The 17802-nt window shown below is 40.3% G+C and overlaps 1 protein-coding gene across 14 annotated transcripts in view; it reads left to right on the top strand.

The window, feature by feature from the left end:
• Arhgef11 (Rho guanine nucleotide exchange factor 11) overlaps positions 1-17802 on the top strand; it is a 139373-nt gene that overhangs the window by 76815 nt on the left and 44756 nt on the right. For 6 of the 14 annotated variants that reach the window (XM_085678087.2, XM_085678086.2, XM_085678089.2 and 3 more), the window contains 11 exons: positions 709-723; positions 1047-1138; positions 2056-2154; positions 3769-3818; positions 4450-4507; positions 5565-5743; positions 6560-6631; positions 12770-12889; positions 14777-14822; positions 15296-15372; positions 16261-16398. In XM_085678087.2, the coding sequence (XP_085534213.1) occupies positions 709-723; positions 1047-1138; positions 2056-2154; positions 3769-3818; positions 4450-4507; positions 5565-5743; positions 6560-6631; positions 12770-12889; positions 14777-14822; positions 15296-15372; positions 16261-16398 (946 nt within the window). The remainder of the gene's footprint in view (positions 1-708; positions 724-1046; positions 1139-2055; positions 2155-3768; positions 3819-4449; positions 4508-5564; positions 5744-6559; positions 6632-12769; positions 12890-14776; positions 14823-15295; positions 15373-16260; positions 16399-17802) is intronic. The other 8 variants (XM_085678095.2, XM_048453762.3, XM_085678088.2 and 5 more) reach the window with 2 other exon arrangements.

Raw genomic sequence — 17802 nt, 5'->3', positions numbered from 1 at the left:
TCACATAATTCTCTTCTCTTCCCTTGATAGTATTATAGAGGTCATTCCTTACACACAGTTTGTACGGACAAATTCTGTATTGTTATATAGATATGAGATCATCTCTGGTGTTCTCGTTGTACACAGTTCTCTCATAAGCCTCCACTTAGTCACTAACTAAAGCTAGGACGGGAACCGCCCCTTCCTGAGAGCAGTAGCATCTGATTCTCGAACTGTGAACTTTTTTCTAAAAAGCCAAGATGTTCTAAGTTTGTTTTCAGTTTTAATTGAAGAAAAGATCAAGAAATAAATCTATTGGTTGGTGATATGTGGTACTTAGAAGGTTTGAGGTCTTAATTTCTAAGCAGGATGCTACAGACTAGCTGTAGGGATGGTTTGATTGTGGAGTTGAAGTATATGGTTACCAATAGACCAGATTCCTATTCTTCCATGTATCCGGAAGATAAATAAACTTTTCAGAGGCTCAGGCTATTGGTATGCTCCTGTTCTGGTTGCCATTTCCCTAGAAGGTTAGTACTAGAGAGGTGAGACTTTGTCGGACAAAGAGATGAAGCCATTTCATGCTCTGCTGTGCTCACAGAGGCCTCTGTGTGTGTCTGGCCCACCATGTTCTTCCAGTCTCCTCTTTTGCAGACCATCACCTAATACTAACTAGCTGTTTGTTTTTCTTGCGCTCATTTTCTCTGCTGCTCCGTTCTGTTCCATCAGCCCCATTGCAGCCTGGTAAGACCCAGCAAGCACATGTATGTTTGTATAACCTTCCTGCTGTTGTCTCTTTGTTGTCTGACTCTACAAATACAAAGGGTATTTCTCTGCATACTCTGCTGAGTATTAAAGAGACCATACTTGCCTGCCCAGCCAGGATTCCAGATAGGTGGTGTTGCCAGCAGTATACACATGATTAATCTCTTATTGGGATGACCAAGTTACAAGGTGGGGTGGGTTAGCTTTCATTGTCCAAAACTCTGGGCCCCCTCTAATAACAGAGCCTGTTCCTCTGGTTCCTCCCTTCCCAGCTTATTAGTGTGTTTTCTTTACTCCTCCAGGTTAAGTAGCCTGTCTTCTCTGGGAGACTCTACACCTGAACGCATGTCCCCTTCCCACCACCGCCAGCCCTCTGACACCTCTGAAACAACAGGTAACTGCTTTGTTGCATATCAATACATAGGCACAGGTATATGCCCCATAGAGAAATCCTGTACACTCATATGTAAAACACCTGAACTTTATGTTGAGCAAATAATACGTGTGTTGGGGTTTATGTTAGAAGTTTTGTGTCAGTTGTCACTTTATACCAACCTAGGAAGTGTGTTTTATATTCTTATTTTGCAAATAAGGAAACTGAAGTGTGGAAAAGTTAGGGAACTTTCCCATCCTCACATTTATTGGAGACAGAATTGAGGCTTGAAAGCAGTTCTGTTGTAACTCTAGAATCCATGTCCCTGTCATCACAGAGTGCTGTCGCATTTGTACAGGATCTAGACAGTTGGTGGCCACCACCCCTTTGTCATTTCTTCCTTCTTTACTCACTGTTTCCCTCCCTCCCTTTTTATTCTATGCATGAATACTGATACGAATAAGAGAATTTCTCCTGACATTTATCATTCCTTGGATTTGGCAAGGAAACAAGCCTGAGTTATCCTCATGAGTTTTCCAGCTCTAACATCAATCAGCTTTGGTGTCCCATTTGGGTATAACAATGTAAAATTTCCAGTCAGCTCACAGGGCTATTTATCCTTAATACTAGATTTGAGGAACACTACTGGACTTAGACCTACCCTTTCTTCAATCAATATCACTCATACAGACCTAAAGGGACAGCCGTTTCAGCACCTTAGGAAAGGGTCACTTCTCATATGGAATACAAAGTCACTTACAGGTTTTTACCAGTCACTGAGGAGGGAATATATTACAGTGGTGTATGTGGACAGGGTGAATCTGGGGAATTGGATTAGTCTGGGAAAGCTACTTAAAAAAGAAATTTTTTTAAGTGACTTGGATATACTGACTTTCAGTGTGACTGCCTGCCCAAACTCCTCTTCTCTACCCCAACAGGTCTTGTTCAGCGCTGTGTCATTATCCAAAAGGACCAGCATGGCTTTGGCTTCACAGTTAGTGGGGATCGAATCGTGTTGGTGCAGTCTGTGCGCCCTGGTGAGTGCTGTGACCCTTCTGTCAGCAATGGACAGTTCTCAGAAGGTGGGGTGTGTGGGGGTATGCACTAGTGTTGTGTGACTTGGAGACTGCTTGAATGGGGGATCCCTAAGTGAATGGTGAATAAATTATTCTAGAACTAGCTCCCTATAGACACATGGGAAAGTCTCTACCACACTAAGCCAGCAGGCAGAATTTCCCTCAGTTGTGTCCAGCAGCTTGATTTTCAGTTGATTCCAGATGTAGTCAAGTTCATCCATCAACCAAGATCAGCCATCACAGAGACCTAGTGGCATGGTGGCACACACTTTTAATTTCAGCACTGGGAAGCAGGAAGTGGATCAAGGTCAACCTGATCTACATACTGAGTTCCAGCTAACCAAGTTCTAGCTAGCTAGTGAGACCCTGTTTTAAGAAACAAAACAAAAAAGAGAAACCGCCAGGCATTTGGGCGCACACCTTTAATCCCAGCACTTGGAGGGTAGGAGCAGGCCAATCTCAAGTTTGATCGCAGCCTGGTTTACAAAGTGAGCTCCAGGACACCCAGGGCTACACAGAGAAACCCTGTTTTGAAAAGCCAAAATAATCATATGAAAACCTGCCCACAGAGGCCAGAAGAGAGCATGAGATTCCCTGAAACTGGAGTTATAGGTGGTTGTACGTGGTTCTGGACACCGTCCGGGTCTTCTGCAAAAGCAGCAAGTGCTATTAACCATTGAGACATCTCTCCAGCCCTAAATAGTTTACTTTAGATGAGGGGAGTCTTAATTCCTGAACTGAAAAGTTATAATGGAGGATAGACTATATATACGAGAAGCATCTAGATGTGCCATGTGAGGAGTTTAACAGATAAATACAACTTAGAAGATTTAATGACTATCTTGGGGCAAATTTACAAAATATAATATTTATACTTCTCATTAACTTGATTTGTTGTGTGTTCTTGTGCTTCTTGGGTCTAAATTAAGGCTAAGACTAGAAGCTATTCACAACTATATAGTGAGCAAAACCTCTGTGCCCTCCAGTTGAAAAAGTCAAGAGCATGTTCTTCTGAGCACCTCTCTTGATCAGCTAGCATCAGAAGGCCTTAATACGGTCTGTTTCAAGATGGTCTATCTCAATCGAAGAAACTGTCAATGGTTTAAAAAAGTTTTTTAGTAGAATATCATATTGTTATCTTGAACTTCTCAAGACTTAAATGTCACCAGTTTGAAACCTATTGTTTTAATCCATTTCTCCAGTTCTTCTTAATATTACTTTCCTACCTATATTTACTACAGTCAACTTACCTTTCCCGTGGTAATATCAAATGGCTTTTTCTGACCTTAACACATTCAAATAAAGCAAAAATACTCTTCTCAGACCCTCGCCCCGCTGTCTCGCACATTGCCTGGTTGTGAGAGCTGAGTGACGAGCAGAGCAGCAGCTGCGACTTTATGAAGTGCATTCTAGATTAAAAGTCATCATGTTGCTGGAGCAAAATTGGATGTCCACCCAGGATTTGAAGTTCTGATACAAAATTTCAGAGCAAATAATCTAAGATGGACTTTCATGTGGATCTGATGGCTTTTGGGGTGGTTATAGGACTCTGCTGACTGGCTCTTCTCCCTCCAGGAGGTGCAGCCATGAAAGCTGGTGTGAAAGAGGGTGACCGGATCATTAAAGTGAGTAAGCTTTCTCTCTCCTCCATCTTACAGTGGTGACAGGTTCAGGCGCTGCCTAGTGCGGTGGCCTGTGTTGTTCTTCATTTCAGTACTAGCTCTGGCAGCCACTAAACCAGAGCACTGCCATAGCAGGGCGAGGGACGAAGATAGCTGGCTTCTGTGTTTTAGGCTCTTCAAGTTCATTGACCTTGAAGACTTCTGGAATAGGTTTTATTTATCCTTACTTCATAAAATACAGAAAATAAGGTTAAGAAGAAACAGCTGTGGCCCTCAGGTTCTTACTTCAGTCTGACCACACAGTGCTGACATGAGAGGATCTTCTGGGTGTAGGAGTCCTGACTACATTAAAGAAATCCTAACTACAGAGACTTCTACCCCTCCAGTAAGGAAGAAGCCCATAGGGCCGATAGATACACACAGGTATAACTGCAAAAAAAATGTATGGCTGGAGACATGGGTCTTATCCCTGAGAACTTAGAAGCCAGTTTGGAACTGACAATGTAAACTTGGGTGAACAAGTAAGCAGAGGTAACGAGGAAGCACTGGGAAATGGCTTCCTAAAGAAATAGCATTTTAGACTTGGAAAAGGGTTTTCACCACTTTTACTCAATGTTATTTGTCCCTCCAACAGGTGAACGGCACCATGGTGACCAATAGCTCACACCTGGAGGTGGTGAAACTTATCAAATGTGAGTTGGTTAGGGCATAACAACTAAAGAAAATAGACTTGGTCGACTCTGGGACAGTTTGACAGGTTTACTGACCTGAGAGGCTTCATTTATGGGTAGATATTGAGGCAGCTGAAATCACATCTTTAGTCTTAACATAAGCGATCAACTTAAACTGCTGCAAAACCCTAGTATGATGTCAAATAACGACACTACTAGCTTTCCAATAGAGAGCTTCATTTTTAGCACACCATCATTGCCACCTCTCCTGGCCATATCCTAAGACCACATTTCATTTACGTGTCATTCTGTTCCATTCACCTTCTTCCTTATTAGCTTCCTATGGAGGCAGAAAAGGGGCAAAAATACTTTAGCCAGGAATACATAACAAGTGAGTCTATACATATAATCAAATTGAAGCCACAGGACTGAGGAAGAAATAAGAATGTGGGAAGTGTTGGGAGAGTGGAAGGCTAGAGTTTGAGTGCCTGTTGTGTACCAGGCAGGAGAGTGCTGGACTTTACATTGGTTCAAAATTTAGTGAGATTAAGAAGTAAACAGGGCATGGTAGTGCACCCACATAATCCACCATCTAAACTGAGGCAGGAGGATTTAAGGTCATTCTTGACTACAGTGAAAGACTAACTTGAACCAGGCACTGATAGCACACACCTTTAGTCCAAGCACTTGGGAAGCAGAGGCAGGTGGATCTCTGTGAGTTCAAGGTCAGCCTGGCCTACAAAGCTAGTTCCAGGACAACCAGAACTATATAAAGAAATCCTGTCTTGGGGGAGGGATAGGGGTGGAGAAAAAAAAGAAACACTATTTTAAAAAAGCAAAAGGGGGGGTAAGGTAGCCTTAGGGAGTGTTCCCTTAGATTATTTATGGGTGGAAATTTGGTTGGGGTTTCTGTGTGAGGGATTGAGAATTTGGCTGGTGCAGGACAGGAGGACAGAAATTAGAAAATGGCTAGAACTTTTTTAAAAAAGATTTTAATCTATAGAATTGTGAGGCTTAATGAAACTACTCTTCTTAAGAACGGTGGTATTCAAACAAGCCTCTTTTTCTTTCCTTCTAGCTGGCGCTTATGTTGCGCTTACCCTCTTGGGCTCCTCTCCTTCCTCCATTGGTGTCTCTGGGCTTCAGCAGAACCCACCTCTGGCAGGAATACCCAGAGTTAACCCCATGATTCCTCCACCACCTCCTCCTCCACCCTTGCCACCCCCACAACATATTACAGGACCCAAACCTCTGCAGGTAATAGTTTTACTGACACCTACAGATCACTCTAAGTCCTAGAGTCTAGGGACTCTTTGAAGATCTCCCTCATTGGAACTTAAATTGAATGGATTTGTGGTAAGCAGAGATAGGCCAAAGAGACATGTGAATACCACCAAAAAGTTAAATAAAAATGAAGTTCTACATAAAAGGATGTTCATGCTTTAGTGTCCTACTCCTCTGTGAATGAAGATGAGGTTTTATAGATAGCATCCTCACTGTGTTCCTCACTGTGTAAAGAATCTCACAGGGGACACCTGGGCCCCAGGTATGGACAGAAGTATCCCATGGAGATTGTTGCCAGTTGGTGTTGGGAGGGTGTGCTTGAAAGTCAAAGAAGAAGAGATTGGCTTCAGAGCAAAGGGGCTCCTGGAAGAGTGAAATATGGAAGATAGTCAATAGAAGAAAGATTTAGAAAGAACCAAAAAAAAAGGTAGAAATAGAGCCTTCAAGAGTAAGAGCCTGTGTGAAGACTTGAAAAAGGACAAGGTGCAGATGTATGTAAAGAACAGGATTCTAGGTTGAATAGAAGTCGAGCTAGTTCTTTGGAGAAGTTAGAAAACAATTCAGTATTAAGGCTAATTGCAGCTAGGGTATTTAAGTTCAGTAATAAAGTAAAACAAAAAAAGATTTTATTTTTATTGCATTCCCACGGGTGTTGAATTATCCAGAATGTACTCATGAAATCAGGCTTTACTCTCAACATTTTTCCTTGCTCAGAAATGAGCAAATATAAGAGAGTTAAGCTATTGAGCTAGTCCCCAGGTCTCACTGCTATTATATTTCCATTCCTAGGATCCTGAAGTTCAAAAGCATGCCACTCAAATCCTCAGGAATATGCTGAGACAGGAGGAGAAAGAGTTACAGGTGAGATCACTGTTAAAGATAGACGGGTCTTTACTTTCATACAGTAATTAATCCCTATGACAGCAATCTGCCAGTGTGTACAACTTTAATTTTTTATTTTTTGCAGCTTAATTTTGTAGACCCTATCCAATTATAGTAAAACATCAGGGCCTATGAGTATATAGCCCAGTGGTAGAACACATACTTAAGGCCCTAGGTTCAATCCCCAGCAAATGAAAAGTACTGTCTTGAGTCCATTAAAGGATTGTGCTGAGTTTTCTGTCCTGCCCGATTCCCGCAGTCATTAAGTCCCAAAGAAATCACACAGAGGTCTATATTAATCATAAACTGATTGGCCCATTAGCTCAGGCTTCTTATTAACTCTTATAACTTACATTAGCCCATTGTTCTTATCATTAGCCACATGGGTCAGTACCTTTTACAGCGGTGTAGTCACATCTTGCTTCTTCCTTGTCTGGACAGGACTGCAGAGGAGCTTTTCTCTTACCAGAATTCTCCTGTTCTCATTGACCCGCCTCTACTTCCTGTTTGGTTGTCCCACCTATGCTTCCTGCCTGGCTACTGGCCAATCAGCGTTTATTTAAAATATAATTGACAGAATATAGATGATTGTCCCACACCAGGATTGCCTTTGGCCAACAGAATTAGTTAAAGCAGACCAGTGAGTGAGTAGGATAGCAGAATCCTATGGCTAATACATTAGGATGTTGAATATGTAAACTAAATATAAATAAATAAAAAAATAGCTAAAATGAGGAACTAGTCGAACTAAGGAAAATTGAAGTTCATTGAAATTCCTTTTTTTTTTTTTGAATTTTTGAGACAAGGTTTCTCTATAGCTTCAGAACTTGTGCTGGAACTAGCTCTTGTAGACCAGGCTAGCCTCGAACTCAGAGAGATCCTCCTGCCTCTGCCTCCAGAGTGCTGGAATTAAAGACATACACTACCACCTCCCAGCTGGAATTACTCTTAGGAGGATTCCAAAGAAGAGAAAAGTAAGCATGGGAGGTAGGGATGAGCAGATGAGGTTAGACTGATGAAGAAGATGAAGAGAGGTACCAGAGAGGAAATGATAGGCACAGAGACCAAGAAGATTAATTTGACTGCAATAGGCCAGTCTGTAAGTATTTACTACATATAAAACATTGTTTTAGTTTCTGTGGTATAGAAAATGGAGATGAGGTGGTTCCTACCTTCAGTGTGCTTAAAATCTAATGGAAATTTCAAATTCTAGTAAGAGGGAAGTCACAAGAGCAAAGAATTTATATAAAAGTTAAAAGGAAAAACAATTACAATGCTGTGTAAAAACTTCACAGTAGAAATGGTGTTTGTGTTGAGTTTGGAAGAGTGGAACTTAAGCAGACAAAAAGAGGTTGAGGGTAGCCAGGCTCATACCTTTAATTTCAACACTTGGGAGGGAAAGTAAGTGGATCTCTGTGACTCTTCAACCAGCTTGGTCTATATAGATGTTTCAGATCAACCACAGCTACAGAGAAAGACCCTGACTCAAAAATAAACAAAATTGGGGGCATTGCTAGTGAGGAAACAGTTAAGGTCAAGGCATGAAGTTGTGAAAACAGACTTAACAAGTATTGTGTTCTTGCGGTGTGCTAAGTCTTCTGTTAGAGCAACCAATGGGGAAGCCTTCAAGGTACAAGTATGAATGGTTTCAGGAATAAATGAGAGATGTACCTACCCTTAAGGAGTTTCTGCAATACTGTAGGGCATGATGTACTAAATGAAGATATATTGCATTGTAAACTGTTGCTTGTGTATTCACATTGGTTTACTAAGACATTGTTACAATATAAGACTAGACATGTAGATCAATGGATTAGAACTCAGAGCTCTGATATTAATGATTACAAAAATGGCAGCTCATTTTCAACAAAGGTGCTAAGACAATTCAGTAGTGTTTGTCTCTTCAACAAATGGTACTAGATAACTTCGTATCTACAAAGAATTAATCTGTATCCTTATCTCACATAATTAACAAAATTAGTTAAAAATGTATTAATAAAGCCAACAAACAAATGTATAAAACTCAAGAGAGATGAGAAAAGGGGGACTTGGTCTGGACTGAACATTCCGGATGTTGTTCTTGTCGTCATCCCTCAGGACTGTGTCTACACAGCATTTAAATTATGTTAGATATAAGTAATGAGGAAAGAAAAATATTAAACTTTTAGAAGGAAACATATGAATCATCATAACCTTGGATTAACCAATGGATTGTTTATGGTACTAAAAGTACAAACATTCCCCCAAAAAGATAACTGGATATCATCAAAATTAAAATGTCTGTGTATAAAGAAATAATGTAAAAAATAAAAGGGCAACTCACAGAATAGAAGAAATACTTCACAATCATGTATCTATTAAGGGTCTTATTACCAGAATATGTAAAAAAAAAAAGACTCTTTCACCTCAAGAATAAAAAAAAAAAGAATAAAAAAGCAAATAACAGGGCTAGAGAGATGGTTTAATAGCTCTTAAGCTATTAAGAGCACTGGCTGTTCTTCCAGAGGACCCAGGTTCAGTTCACAGCACCCATATGGCAGCTCACAATTGTCTGTAACTCCAGGTCCAGGGGATACAATGCTTTCTTCTGACCTTAGTGGACCCTGCATGCATGTGGCACTCAGACATACATGCAGGGACAATACCCATACTCATAAAATAATTTTTTAAAAAGGACAACACAACTAAAATTTTGGCAAGGGCTATGATGTTTTTAAGTGGTAAGAGCACTTGCCTTACCACTGGATTCCATTCCTACTCATCACTAGATGCAAGCAAACAACCACCAAACTTAAAAAACAAAAACAACAACAATAAAAAATTAGATAGGAAACTACTAATTCAAAATGTTATTTGATTTTTTTATATCTACTTGGATTTTTTTAACGTGTTCTTATTTTTAAGAGAGAGAGAGAGAGAGAGAGTGTGTGTGTGTGTGTGTGTGTGTGTGTGTGCCCATGTCCCTCAAAGTCCAGAAGAGGATGGCAGATCCTCTGGGAGAGTAACCAATGATTTTAGCTTCAGAGACCCCTTTCCAGCCCCATAAGCTTTGTTCTTATACTAAATAAAATTAGCAAAAGATTTGAACAGTTCTTTAAAGAAGGCACAAGCCTTGTGATATATGCCTGGAAATCTGAGGCAGAAGGAGGCCAGCCTAGGTTATGTAGTGAAAAACAACCTTAAAATTAACACTTAAAGAACTACAAATGGCCAATAAGCTTATGAAAAGATGGGGAACTGCTTCTTAAAACGACAAGATACTATGATTTTTATAGCCAAAATAATAAAAAGATGTTTGTGGTAAGGGTTGTAGACAAACCTGAGAAATACTTGTTTATGTTTTTTCTACAAGTTCACTGTCCTAATCTGTTTGCATCACCAGTGGTGGGAATATAAAATAATACAGTCACAGGAAAACATTAGGTAGTTCTTCCTATTGGTAAACAAAGATGTAACCCAGTCAATCCACTCCTAGATAAATGCCAAGAAGAATTAAAACTACATATTCACACAAAATTTTGTACATGAGCATTCATGACAACTATCTCTGTAATAGCCCAAAGGAAACAACCTAGAGTCTACCAACCGATAAGAAATGTGGTATATCTACAACACAGTGGATATTTAGCCTTAAGAAAAAATTAGAGTACTGATACATGCTATTAAATGGAAGAACCCTGAAGGCATGCTAAGTGAAAGAAGACAAAGGTTCACAAATGTTGCAGTTCCATATATATATGGAATGTCCAGAATAGGCAAATGCTCAAGGACAAAATAGTTACTTGTGGTTACTGGAGTGTGGAAAGTTGGGGAGGTAGGTTGACTGCTTAACTAACAGCTTTCTTATTGAAGTCATGTTCTGAAATTTGATAGTACATTTGCACAGTTGTGTAAATATACTAAAAAACCTCTGTATTATATACTTCATTTAAGTTTTAAGTTATATGAGTTATATCTTAATGACAAACTTGAAAACAATTTTTGGGTACTGTGGAAACCTGACAACATTACTGATTTATGCAGTACCTATCAAAGTTTTCAGGAGGTGATAATTGAGTGGGGTTCAGTCCACTGTGACCAAAACACTGGAAACAACAATGCAGGACAGTGGTTGAGAAGTGATTTGGGTCACTTAAAGATCTTAGAGTTTCTCCTAAAGACTGTGGGAATTAATCAAAGATTTTCAAATCAATCTTCTTGAAAGAAGTGTGGTTTTGGAACTGGAGAGATGATTCTGTTGTTAAGGGTATTTAAGGGTTGTTTGTGCAGAATACCCAAGTTCGGTTCCCAGCAACCACATTGGGCCACTCACAACTGCCTATAACTGCATTTTCTAGGCATCAGGTGCCTCTTTTGGGCTTTGTGGGTGCCTGCACATATATACACTGAGGCACATCCACACACACTAAATTAAAAAAAATATATAAGTACATGTTAAGTGAATTGACATAAAGAAACCTTGGTGGTGGCTACTGTAGTATATAAGAGATGACGACCGATATGACAAGAACTAGAATTTAGAACAAAAAAGAAAGAACAGGAAAGAGATGTCTCAGAAGTCACATTAGGGAAAGTTACCATCTGGTTAAGGAGAAAAAAAGAGTAAAGGATGGCTCTGAGTTGGGTGCCTGGGTGCCATGGTTGGAATCTAATAGGTCACAGGAGCAAAGCTTACAAGACAGAAATGAAGGTCAGCATTGAATGCGTCTGTGAGACGTTTAGGTAGAATGGGAAACAGCTCTGGAGAGAGGAAATTAGGGTATCCTCAACAACAGTGTGGTCATTGAAGCTGGGATCTGGCTGAAATCAACACACCAAATCAGAGAGGAGAATTCTAAAAAGTGATTGAAGATCTGTATGAATCTTTAGCAGTATCCCAACCTCTAATATCCACAGCATTTGCTGCTGTTTCATCGTTTAAAAGGTAGCTGTTGAGGTGATGGAGAAAGGAAGAAAAAATGGACTGTGGCTTAAAAGACAATGTGGATTGATAGAAGTAATTTTATTGTGGGAGTTTGCTTTTAATTTAGGGAATTTAGATGTCTTTAAAGGGTAGGACACAGGGAAGGAACCACTTGAAAAAGATTTTAAAGCTGTCTGAATGATGTCTTAAGAAACACTTAAAAATTATCAGTGGTTCAAAATGGTAAAGAGTTTGACTTCTGAGTCAGGAGAAGAGATAATACAGATGTTTTGAAATGGAGTAATGTTGGAAAAAGTTCTTTTCAAATAATATCTGCTGAGACGGGGAATGTTTGGGGTTTGATAGACATGGAAAAGATAAATCTAAAATTTTGGGAATTTTAGCAAGGTTACAGGTAGCAGGAAGCTTCAGGTGAAGTCAGTTCGTGTGTAAATGTAACATCTTCATTTGTTAAGTTTTGCTGCTGATTTCTTTTGTACAAAAGCATTAAATGCCTGCTACGTATTCCGGCATACAACTGCCACAGCCACTCTAGCAAGTATGCCACACAGTCTTATTCAGATATTAGGGTCATCTCATGATGCAGATACTGTTGTCTTCATTCCTGGCAGATGTATTCAAGCTTGTCCAAGCCTACCCAGCTAGTACATAGAGGACCAGGACCTAATGACAGTCTCCTCAGCCCTGTGCTCTCACTCTGCTGCGTGCTCTTCAGACACTTCTAATGAAGCAGGGTTCTGGCTTCTCTAAATAAGCTTTTCCTCTCCTCATTTGACATTTTCATTTTGTTGTCTTTACTCTAACATTTTCTGTGTCGTGATCCGGTTAGTTACTTCAGTACTTCACTCTTGAGTGCAAGTTGAGGAAGAGCTCATGTACAGTGTGGGGCCTCATCCAGCCTTAGAAATAGGTCAGTATAAGGAAGACCTTTTGGTTTTTTTGTTTGATGTTTTGTTTTTGGTTTTTTTTTCCTTTCTTTCATATATTCTGTTTCTCATCAATCGCCCTTTTTTTCTGATCCTAAATGATGCTGAAATAGCAGGCATCTACTAGGAGACAGAAATCTTCTCTTCTTTGTTTTGTGATAGCTACCTACTCTTACTACTGGTAAATCATCTATCCTCTACTAACCAGTCCTCTACCTTTTCCCTCCTTCTCCTTCTCCTCTTCTCTTTCTTCTTGTCCCTCCGTAGCGTATCTGTGAGGTGTATAGTCGGAACCCTGACAGCCTGCTAGAAGAGCAAATGGAAGGTGCCCGGCGGCGAGTCACTCAGTTACAGCTGAAGATCCAGCAGGAGACTGGTGGCTTAGTGGTGAGTGAGTGGTAGTAGGCGCTGCTCCAGGACCAGCCCATGCAGAGGGACTAGTGTAGGAGGAGGAGAGCAGGGCCGGAAGCCTCTTGAACATGGCAAGAGTAGCACCAAAGAAGGTGCACTATTGCAGTACCTACTGGTGATACCAGAGAGAGAAAAGCCTGTTTTATGTCCTCCTGCTGAAAAGAAGAAATAGAAATAAATTAATCTGCTTTAATCTGCTAATCACTCTTCCCTTCTGAATAGTTTCCTGAATAGTTTCCTCAAGACATGTGTATTCCTACTCTGGTGTTACTCAGCATCCCTCCAGTAGCTTTTTCTTTAAGGATCTCCTCAAGGGAACACAAGTGCTTTCCCCGTCAGCCTCAGTTAAAGATCTCAGTCAGCTGAAAAGAATCTAAATGCACTTTGCAGAAAATGCCACACAGGAGGAAGTTGTTTATCTTTTCTTCTCATCAGGGGCTTTACCGTTACTGTCTGTCTTAGATCCTTCAGGCCTCAGTTCTTTGGGTAAGTAAGAACTAGCCTTAGGAAATTATGGTACCCCAAACCCATAGAAATGGTTTAAGGTGGAGCTGGAGAGATGGATCAGCAGTTAAAAGCACTAACTGCTCTTCCAGGAGACCCAATCCCTCCTCTGGCCTTCATGGGCACTACACACACATAGTACACATACATACATGTGTGCAAAATACTCATACACATAAAATAAAAATAAATCTTTTAAAAATATTTTTAATTTGTTTAAGGCATTTGTCTTTCTTTTTATACTGTTCTGTCCAGAAGTTGGTAAAAACATAGGAAAATAAACTTTAAACATCTACTTTTTTAAAGGGACTTTCATATCATATAGTAGATGACTTAGACTGTGGACATAGACCATCTAGTTTTGATTACCAGGTAGAGTTCCCTCAGCTTTCAGACTCATGGCCAAGTAACTTAACTACTAAGAGCGTCTCTCTTCATTTTCTTATTTATAGAAGGACACAACAGAATGTACCTGGTAAGGTATTGCCAGAACTAAAGCATACCACTAGCACCATGTATAAATGTGTGTGCCTACTGTCATTGTTGGTGTCTGTGTTACATGAATTTTGAGACTCTGAGCTGAGAATTGTGACATTTGGGCGCTAGCCCTGGTTTTCTTCATTTAGAATGTACTTTCGAAAGATAAGTAAACATCTGAGCTTCTTTCTGTCTCCTTATTTACAACATTGGAATAACCTGTTCTGCCTGGAGTTGCTGAAAGATTGAATGCTTTGTGGACAGTTCTACAGTGACTGGGGCACTGAGCTTCATGCCAGTACCAGTATTCCCATAGACACAGATGTTTTTTAATGTGTCTTTTTTACTTTACTTTATTTTATTTATGTATTTATTTTTATTTTGTGTGCACTGGTGTTTTTCCATGGGTGTCTGGTTCATAGAACTGGAGTTACAGACGGTTGTGAGCTGTCATGTGGGTGCTGGGAATTGAACCTAGGTCCTCTGGAAGAGCAGTCAGTGCTCTCAACCACTGAGCCATCTTTCCAGCCCCAACATAGATGTTTAACATCTTTCCTCATTGCAGGCTTGGGATTTTTTATTCCTTATGGTTAGAAAATCTTTTCCTGTATCCAGCCTGAGTAAGGCAATAAATGCTTCACTCTTCCAGGGTGAAGAGTAAAGGGAGATTTTTGTTAATTTTTACAATAATGATTAAACTACTTTTCCACCATTAAGGGTCACTACCTTCTCAGGCTGCACATATGAAGCTGGACGTTTCCTAGGCAGTAAAGCAAAAGTGGTCACTTGCTATAAAAGCAAACATGGCTCTGATTGGTAGACGGAAACAGGAGTAGGAAAGGCTCAAAGAAATTTTCCACTGTCTGGTCTTCTCTCTTTTAGGACATACTTCCATTCTATAGTGACACCAGCCAGAGAACATCTGAAGGTAAATCCCATCGTCCTCTGGGTATATATGAGCTTTCTTCTATGTTGGTCTCTCCCAATGGAACAGATTCCAGAATAATAAAGAAAAAGTGATATTAATACACAGGACAGCTGGATGTATAGAAGTAAATGATGGCTAAGGAAGCTACTGGGGGGACAGGTCCACACAGCTTGCCTGACAGCATGTGCCACTTAACAAATTTTTGTGAAGAGGGGTGACGACCAGAGAGTTAGGAATGAGCCGCAGACGAAGAGTGGCAGTAGGAGCTGGAGTCTTGTTTTAGGTGGTGGCACGTTCTGTGCCCAGTACTCCAGGGGAACCTGGAGGTCACAAGAGGAAAGAATTGAAGGACAACTGGAAAAGAAGGGAAGATGGCAGCTTCCACTTTCTGCTCAGTGCCCAAAATAAAGGCTAGTCTTCACTCGAGGTCTGAGATTTTTTTTCTAAAACTGTCTGAACTGGTTTCTTCTCAGGCCGCCTCTCTCTGGATTCCCAGGAGGCAGACAGTGGCTTGGACTCTGGGACAGAACGCTTTCCCTCTGTCAGTGAGGTGAGTGCCAGCAGATACAGGCCCATTTAAAATGTATGCATTCAATTTCCCACCCCTGGGCACTAGATATCTCTGCTACTTACTGGCCACTGAAAGTCCTGGCCCATCGCCTGGACACCTCCTCCACAATTCTAGCTCTAGGGACCTAGTCACTGTGTTCTGGTTCCAAGTGACTTTGACATGCATCCTCATTCTGGATTATCACATCTGTTTTATCACAGTTGATTGGCTCTGTTGTGGTAAAAAGGTGGGCAGTGTTATCACTATAGCTCATCTATGAGAGCAAGTTAATGAACCCCACCAAGTCAGATGTGATACTCACTTTCTTTGCTACACATCTTTTCCTACTTTAGTCATAAATTTTCAGATTTTCTTATCTCAAAGGTTATCTCTCAGTTGGCATATAAGATTATGATTATAAAAGAATAGAATGAGTAGAAGAATGATAACAATAGTAAAATATCTATTTAGCCAAACTCATTAAACATGGAAATAAGTGTTAAAAATATACTAAAATTGTAATTTAAGTAACATTTGGAATTTCCTTTTCTCACTGCTGGTAACTGACTATTGGTGAGAGGGTGATGGGTATCTGTAAAAGAACAGATGTCTTGGGAAGTAACCAGAAAGTGGTGGGATGTGGGTAACCTATAGTTTGCATACATGAGAGGTGATATACTTGGCAATGAAGTGTGTGAACTGTGACTGAGACTTCCTAATTGAACAGATCTCTTTGACTTTCAATAAGTCTCATGGTCTTTCCGAGACCTGGTTCTCAGAGAGCTGTTAGAAAGAATAGTGTATAATCAAGAACGCTATGAGTGTCAGTGGTTATCATTATAGAGTTGTCTGAATGAGAGTCCTTATCATAGAATTCTCTTCCTCTAGTCATTGCTGAATCGGAACTCAGTGCTGTCAGATCCTGGACTAGACAGCCCTCAGACTTCTCCTGTAATCCTGGCCAGAGTGGCCCAGCACCACAGACGACAGAGCTTGGATGCACCAGTGCTCCCACCCAGTGACCAGGTGAGAAAGATGGGAACAACCCCAGTTTGTCTTTCTCCTTTCACACCTAGGACAGAGAGAGTCTGTCTCAATTGGGGGTGAGGAGGGAGGGAGGGAAGGAAGGATATTAATTGTATAATGGGAGGTTTTTTCAAGATTTTGTTTATTTATGTATATGAGTGTTTTGCCTGGGTATATGTCTTTACCACATACATACTCGGAGGCCAGAAAAAGGCATCAAATCCCTTAGAACTAGAGTTATACAAACACATAAGTAAAAATAAAATAAAATCTAATTGAAAAATGCCTAGAGTATACAAAAACTTAAAAAAAAAAATAGAGAGAAAAACTTTTAAAAACAGCAAGAAATCAAAAACCTAGTCAATAAGTGGGCTAATGAAGTGAAGAAATGGTTCTCCAAATATGAACCACAGCCAGGCGGTGGTGGTGCACACTTTTAATCTCAACTCCCTGGAGACAGAGGCAGGTGAATTTCTGTGAGTTCCAGGGCCAATCTGATCTACAGAGCAAGTTCCAGAACAGGCTCTGGAACTTGCTACAGAAAGAAACAGAAAGAAACAGCTATAGAAAGCTACAGAAAGAAACCCTGTCTCAATAAAATAAAATGAGTGTCATTGAGTTATGAGTCATATGAGTATCAGTGGATTACACATGGTCAATAAACATGAAAAGATATTCATACTTTATTAACCACTAGGGAAATGTATATTCCTATATTGAGATCCATACAGAATGGCAATCATTAAGAAAATACATAACAGGTTGGTGAAGATGTAGATTAAAGCAAACCCTATATATTGCTGGTGGTAGTATAAACTAGTCCTAGCTACTATAGAAATCAATATGAACATTTCTTAAAAACTAAAAATAGGTTTTCTATGTGACCATTGAGTGACCCTGTTTCTGAGGCCGCCTGAACAGAAATCTACTCACCCCAGATAGGGAACAGATGACAGACTAAAGTCTGGATACCTGCCAGGTGGTGATGGCACACACCTTTAATCCCCAGCCCTTGGGAGGAAGAGGCAGATGAATCTCTCTGAGTTCAAGGCCAGCATGGTCTACAAGAGCTAGTTCCAAGATAGGCCCCAAAGCTGCAAGGAACCCCTGTCTCGAAAAAAAATAAAAATAAATAAGGAGGGAGGGAGGGAGGAAGGTAGGTACCTTAGGAAGGTAAGGAGGGAGGGAGGGAGGGAGACCGACCACTATAGTACAATTTGGTAAACTTGAGTTTTTATTGGTATTACTTTTTGGAGTATGGGTGAAGTATTAGTTACAAGAACAGAAATATTCAAAGATCAAAAGCATCCTCAAAAGCCCACCCTAGCATGAGTGACAAGTCATGAACCTAGAGTGTAACTTAGAGTCAACTTGACAAATTGGAGAATGTCTCTTCCAGATAGC

Source organism: Myodes glareolus, chromosome 17, assembly GCF_982192425.1.
Source record: "Myodes glareolus chromosome 17, mMyoGla1.1, whole genome shotgun sequence".
NCBI lineage: Eukaryota > Metazoa > Chordata > Mammalia > Rodentia > Cricetidae > Myodes > Myodes glareolus.
This window is presented reverse-complemented; position numbering and strand designations above follow the sequence as displayed.